This window comes from Ochotona princeps, chromosome 16 (assembly GCF_030435755.1).
Source record: "Ochotona princeps isolate mOchPri1 chromosome 16, mOchPri1.hap1, whole genome shotgun sequence".
Taxonomy (NCBI): Eukaryota; Metazoa; Chordata; class Mammalia; order Lagomorpha; family Ochotonidae; genus Ochotona; species Ochotona princeps.
In genome coordinates, this window is record NC_080847.1 from 57,120,567 (window position 1) to 57,126,915 (window position 6,349).

Below are 6,349 nucleotides of genomic sequence, written 5' to 3' on the forward strand. Positions count from 1 at the left end.
AGGGTCCCAAAGCCTTGGGCCGTCCTCGACTGCTTTCCCAGGCCACAAGCAGGGAGCTGGATGGGAAGTGGAGCTGCCGGGATTAGAACTAGCGCCCATGTGGGATTCCGGTGCGTGCAAGGTGGGGACTTCAGCTCCACCCAGGACTCGTACACGTCCTTGGCTGTGTTGCGCTGTCTTCCCAAATGCATTAGCAGGGAGCATTTGCCTCTGAAAACCAGCTTTTTTTTTTTTTTTTTATTGCCTTTTAGCTGACCTCCGCGTCTGGGGTGCGTCACGGAGTGTGTGATGTGCAATGGTGTCTCATTAGTAACAGCGTGCTTCTGAAGTGTTCCAGGGGCACTCAGTTTTGGTCTCTTCTGGAGTGAGACGAGGGAGAGTGAGTCCATGAGGTTTGCCTCTTGCTGCGGCACATGAACGGCACATGTGCGGGGAAGAGGAGGCCGCGGCCTCCCTGCTGGAGTCGGGATAGTCCCGCAACAGTTTGTGACATCTCTTGGTGCCACTGAACTTGTGGATGGGGGCGGGGAGACCACGGCCATGCCACGTCTCTTCCCAGAGCCCCTGGGTGGGGGGGTTTTTGGGGTAGTGATTGCAATGTGAAGAATGCCATGTGAATTCTCAGGTGACGAATCTGCTTTTTCTCTGTATTTCTGCATAAGTGTGGCTAATTGTTTACCTTGTCTCTGTTGGTGGAAACATCAGAGGAATGGATTTTTTTTTTTGCAATTGGATATTCAGGACGTCCCATAAGCCTTAGCCAGTCAGAAGGGGCAGGCCCCGCCCGCTCCACCCGTCATATCTGCACCAGTGGTTGTCATGGCGGGATTTAGGAGGGGAGGGTTGACGGGAGGTCTCCTCCACCTGCCTGCTTCCTTTTTTCCTCCGCAGCCTTTCAGTGAGTCCATCACTCAGGACATCCAGGCCAACCTGAAAGGCAGCAGCTTCTAGACTAGCCTTCTCCCAGTTAATTCCCAGAAGATGGCTTCAGAGCTGATGTGGTCTCAGGAGGGCAGCACTGGCCCCGAGCTGTCGTCACCTGTGCCAGCGCAAGACGCTCAGCCCGAGCTCCAAGATGGCAGCCCCGAGGAGTGGCACGTGAGGTTCAGAACATTCAACGGCTGGGAGGATGCTGACCCCGTCAGGGACCTCAGGATGCTGGGCGAGCTGTGCCGCCGGTGGCTGCGGCCTGAGGTGCACACCAAGGAGCAGATCATGGACCTGCTGGTGCTCGAGCAGTTCCTCATCTGCACGGCTCCAGAAGTCCAGGTCCTAGTCAAGGAAAGCGGTGTGACGAGCTGCCAGGACCTGGAGGAGCTGCTGCGAAACAGCTGGAGGAAGCCCACGAGCTACGTGAGTAGGACCCTGGTGCAAGCCGCTGGACAGGGAGCAGGCACAGAGAGGGCGGGGCGGGCAGGCCAGCAGCTGGCCCCGACCCCTGGGAAGTGCAGGCAGCGCCCACCCGTCCACCCGCCTGGGGAGAGAAGCACTAGTCTAGCCCCTCGAAGTTGTTCACTGCACAGCTCACTGACGCATGGAGCCAGGGCTGCGTGGTGCGATTGAAGATGTGTCACTGAAAGATGAGAGGACGGATGCTGTCCTTTCGAAGGAAGCAGAGGAAGTCCAAGGGACGATCCCTGCGTGTCCTCCAGGGGCCACCGAGTGGCAGCTGCAGGCCGGCTTGCAGGCTGTAGACTAGCTCAGGATTGTTTCACATTTGGGACCAGTGACTTTGGGGGTGTGATACTCTTGCCAGGCCCGAGGCAGTACTGTGGGCTGTGGAATGACATCCCTGGTCTCTGCCTCTGGGCATCTTCTAGCGGCAACAGCCAAAATGCATCTCCAGATGTTGCCAGTTGTCCTAAGGGCAAGATCTTTCCTGGTGGAGAAGTGCTCGGTGAGGGAGGATGTGATGAGACATGGGAGTTGGCTTTTTGAACTGGTGGTTTAAGTTCCCGAATGCCTGGAGGAAACGCGAAAGGTGGGGGCAAGAGGCAGGACTAGGAACAGGCGGGACCCCGTGTGCATGGGCGGAGGTGGGCTGGCCAGCTGGGCGTCCTGTAAGATCAGGACAGAATAGATGTTGTTCAACACAGCATGGCAAAGGAGGTTCTATAGGCTACATTTTGCAGTTTCCTGGAGCATGGACGTGCCTGGGGAAGATTGGCTTCAGGCCCTGGTGGATGTGGAAATCCCACGTCCTGCCAAAGCTTGCAGCCTCCCCTGTGTTCCCACTTGTCACTAGGGAAGACCAGATACATCCCGGATCCTGCATAAATAGGACAGGCTGGAGAAATACAAAGGAAAAGGTTGTGCATAAGCAGAATGGGAGTAGTGTTTTGGAGCTGATTTGCAAGGCAGAGATGGACACTCCCCTCCACTGGTCACTCCCTTCTCCGAGTGTTTGCAGAGGTCAGGGCTAGACTTGGCCAAGCTCCAGCCGGGTCACAGGGAGCCATCCTAGAGGCTGACGGCAGGAGGTGGGACGAGGGAGCAAAGCCAGTGACCAGGCATGCAGGTGTCTTCAGCATCACAAAGCCACACATCTGCCCGGCTTTGTCTGTATTACCAGTCCTTGCTTGGTTCACTCGCCCGTGAATAGGGAGGCCCAGCTGCCACACGTGTGGCTGGTGAAGCAGGTAGCCCCTAGCGCCCAGCGAGCACGGGTCAGGGGGCTTCAATGAATTGGTTTATGGGAAGCAGGAGTGTGGGGCTAATGACTTAATTGGTCTGTTGGTTACAGAACGTCAAGCAGCTAACAAAGTGGGCCTTCGCAGGAGTCATGCAGTTAATTGAGACAGTTGGCTTGCGCTGTGGGAGATGAGGCTGGGGGCCTCATCTGTGGCCTCGGTGGGGGGGGGGCCTCGCCTGTGGCCTCCGCGGGGAGGGGGGCCTCGCCTGTGGCCTCGGCGGGGGGGGCCTCGCCTGTGGCCTCCGCGGGGGGGGGGGGGGCCTCGCCTGTGGCCTCCGCGGGGAGGGGGGCCTCGCCTGTGGCCTCGGCGGGGTGGGGGCCTCGCCTGTGGCCTGGGGGGGGCTCACCTGTGGCCTCGGCGGGTGCTCTGGCAGGTAGAGCACTCAGCTAGTGGGGTCTCGGGAGTGCAGGTGAAGTGCTGACGAAGCCTGTGCTTCCCGCCAGGGGCGAGCTCTGAGCGCTGCTCATCTGGCAGGATAACTCAGGGCTGACCGCCCAGCACACCTCAGGCAGGTTCTGGAATCCCACTGGGCCACTGCTCCCCAGCAGGAGTGGGCAGAGAGCCCTTAGGAAGCCACCTCTTGGGGGCCTCACTTACTGAGGCAGGCGTCTTGACCAGAGGGTGAGATAAAGACTGTTCATGTGCTTAAAGCACTAAGAGGGCAGAAGCCTTGGGCCTGGTGTGTGGTTCGGGGGCGACGGGCAGTGCCCCAGAAGCCCCCTGGAGCATGGCCACAGAAGCACCTGGTAGTGCCAGTGGGGCTGGCATGTCGTGACTGTCGGTTGCCTCTGTCAGGGAGAGGCACCCCAACCGAGCAGCACTGCGGTGAAGAGAGACCCGGAGGACCCAAGCCCCAGGCCACACCTGGACGAGGAGAGGAGGGACCGTGAAAGGCTGCAGCCCCTGGGGGCTCCTGGTGAGTGTGGGGGCGGTCAGGTGCCTGGTGCTGGGGAGTTGGCCGTCTTGGGGCGGCCATGGGTGGCTGGCAGGTTCCCACAGTCAGCGGCTCAGGCCGACCCTGTGGCTGTGGTGGGCTCAGGTGGACCGTGTGGCTACAAGCTTGGTGCTAAACGCCACACGTGGGTTTGCTTCTTGCAGCAGGTTCTGGGGAGGACGCCAGCGAAGGGGTCGTTGCCTGCGGTTCGGGGGCCGACCCACCTCCCATCCCTGCTTTGGAGGCAGCAGCTTCACCCCGCAGTGGCAGTCACAGACGGAGACGTGTCAAGAAGAGGAGGGTCCGTCCAGAGGGGTCGGGGGAACACCCACAGGCAGAGGCAAGCAGGTTCCCAGCAGCTGCCTGCCTGGCTGGGGCGCCCCCGCACCCCACGGAGCCGGCCCCGCGTCTCTATCAGTGCAGGGACTGCAGCAAGAGTTTCTGCTACAGATCCCAGCTGGTCACCCACCAGAGGTCACACACCGGCGAGCGGCGCTTCCAGTGCGGGGACTGCAGCAAGAGTTTCTGCTACAGATCCCAGCTGGTCACCCACCAGAGGTCACACACCGGCGAGCGGCCCTTCCAGTGCGAGGACTGCAGCAAGGGCTTCATGCAGCACTCCGACCTCCGCGTGCACCAACGCATCCACACGGGCGAGAAGCCCTTCGTGTGCGCCGACTGTGGCCACGCGTTCTCCCACGAGGCCAGCCTGGTCACCCACAGGCGCGTCCACACGCAGGAGCGGCCGTACGAGTGCAAGTACTGCGGCCAGTCCTTCAGCCACAAGGGCAACCTCAACGTGCACTGCCGTATCCACACCAACACGAAGCCCTACTGCTGTGACGTCTGTGGCCAGTGCTTCCGGCAGCTGGGCACCTTCAAGCGCCACCTCAAGATCCACAAGAGGACCGTGCCCCCCAAACAGGAGCTGTGGCTGCACCGTATGATGGCAGGCAGTCAGGGCCTGGCACCTGCGGGAGATGTGTGGCATGCTCCCCCCCAGGAGCCCCCGGCTGCCATGCACCCGGCACCCGCCTGGCCTCTGTTGGCACTTCCCGGAGCTGCAGGTCACCTGCTTCCCGGGTTCCTGGATGAGAAGGCCCGTGGCACTCCTACCATCCCGATCCCTGTGGACAGGCATGCTCCCAAGTAGGGCAGCAGGTGCCCTGAGAGGTGTTGCTGTGCTCTGTACCAGTTGGGTGAGACTCACTTGGGTTGAGTGTTGCACTGGGCATTGCACCTAGCCGCTTCATAGCAAAATTGAGCAGAAGTAGATTCCTTTAAAACAACAACAAGGTTTTGCCTCAGTCCCCGCCTGCTCTGCCTGTTCCACAGAGCTTCCTGCTGGAGCCAGGCCCCTCCCGCCAGCCCAGAGACAGCCGCACGGTGCTTTCCATATCCATGGCATCTGAGGGGAGGCTCGCCAAAGAATCCCGGGTTGTCAGAGAAGTCAGGGACCCGTCTGGAAGATTCCAGAAGGGCAAAGACCCTGGCCGTCTGTGTGACCGCACAGATAGGAACCAGCTGTATCCCCCACCTGTGTGGCAGGGTGGCAAGACAGAATGGAGGGGCCATGCCTGTGCTGAGGGGTCCCACGGAGCCTTGCGTGGAGGCGGGCATGGTGCGCCGGACCTGGGGCTTGGGGACCAGCGGGATGGTTGCATGGGGGTGGGGAGTGGGCAGACGGTGTGGCATAAGCCAGTGCTGTACACACCTTGTTTGTTTTTAAAACTAATAGACACAGATTTTAGAATTTGTGTAGCTATTATGGGAAACGTCCAGCAGATGGCAGCAGGGCTTTTGCTCGGCTGAACTGTTACGGCCTTGATCTGTTTAACCATTTCAAGTGAATGATGCTGTTTTAACTGCGGAGGGAAGGATGACCCCATTCCTACAAAAATGTGTTGTGGAACATAGTAAAGTTTTAAGAAGAAATTGTTGTCCAATGAGGTTAAATTGTGGCATCATATGGTAGTGCCACCTGGTTTTATTTTTAATTTATTGGACAATCAGATATACAGAGAGAAGGAGAGACAGAAAGATCTTCTGTGCATTGATCTATTCCCAAGTAGCCACAATGGCCAGTGCTGCACCAATCAGAAGCCAGGAGCCAGGAGCCTCTTCCAGGTCTCCCATGCGCGTGCAGGGTCCCAAAGCTCTGGGTGGTCCTTGACTGCTTTCCCAGGCCACAAGCAGGGAGCTGGATGGGAAGTGGAGCTGCCGGGATTAGAACCGGCACCCATGTGGGATCCCGGCACATGCAAGGCGAGGACTTTAGCCGCTAGGCTACTGCACTGAGCACCCCTTTGTTTTCCTTTTCACTTTTCTGATACATTTGCAGCTCATCCTGTTATAACTTAAAGTGGAGACACGGTCCCAGGACATTCCGAGCACACTGCAGCAAGTTCATCTCTTCAACTCTAGTTCCCCTTCTGTAGACTTGCGCCAAGAGGCATTTGGCACAGCTCTTAAGGCTGTCACAGCCCTGGGCCTGGTGGAGGCCCCACTCCTGCCTCTGCGCCATGGGAGGCAGCAGCCTTGGCCCTACTTCTGGGCTGCTAGCCGTGTGAGGCCTGGCTGCTGCAGGAAGGGAGCCAGCAGGTGCCTCCGAGGGAAGACGTGCCCGGGGTTTCCTTCGGATGCTTTCGAGGGAGCACTGAGGGACGGTACTTGCCCAAGGTCTGTGGTGACTGGCTTGTTCTGGCACTGCAGGGCACTCCTG

General features: G+C 59.3%; 1 protein-coding gene across 1 annotated transcript; it reads left to right on the forward strand.

The window, feature by feature from the left end:
• The first annotated feature begins 991 nt into the window (after nt 1–991).
• LOC131482172 (zinc finger protein with KRAB and SCAN domains 8-like) lies at nt 992–4,780 on the forward strand. Its single transcript, XM_058673968.1, has 3 exons — nt 992–1,353; nt 3,489–3,609; nt 3,792–4,780. The coding sequence occupies exons 1-3, from the start codon at nt 997–999 to the stop codon at nt 4,778–4,780; spliced, it is 1,467 nt and encodes a 488-aa protein (XP_058529951.1). The 5' UTR covers nt 992–996.
• Nucleotides 4,781–6,349: the final 1,569 nt, after the last annotated feature.

Bases quoted from the DNA above. Each gene is read 5' to 3' on its own strand.
- LOC131482172 (XM_058673968.1), top strand. From the start codon at position 997: ATGTGGTCTCAGGAGGGCAGCACTGGCCCCGAGCTGTCGTCACCTGTG. The intron at 1,354-3,488 runs GTGAGTAGGACC...TGCCTCTGTCAG, and splicing joins GGAGGAAGCCCACGAGCTAC to GGAGAGGCACCCCAACCGAG. The intron at 3,610-3,791 runs GTGAGTGTGGGG...TGCTTCTTGCAG, and splicing joins GCAGCCCCTGGGGGCTCCTG to CAGGTTCTGGGGAGGACGCC.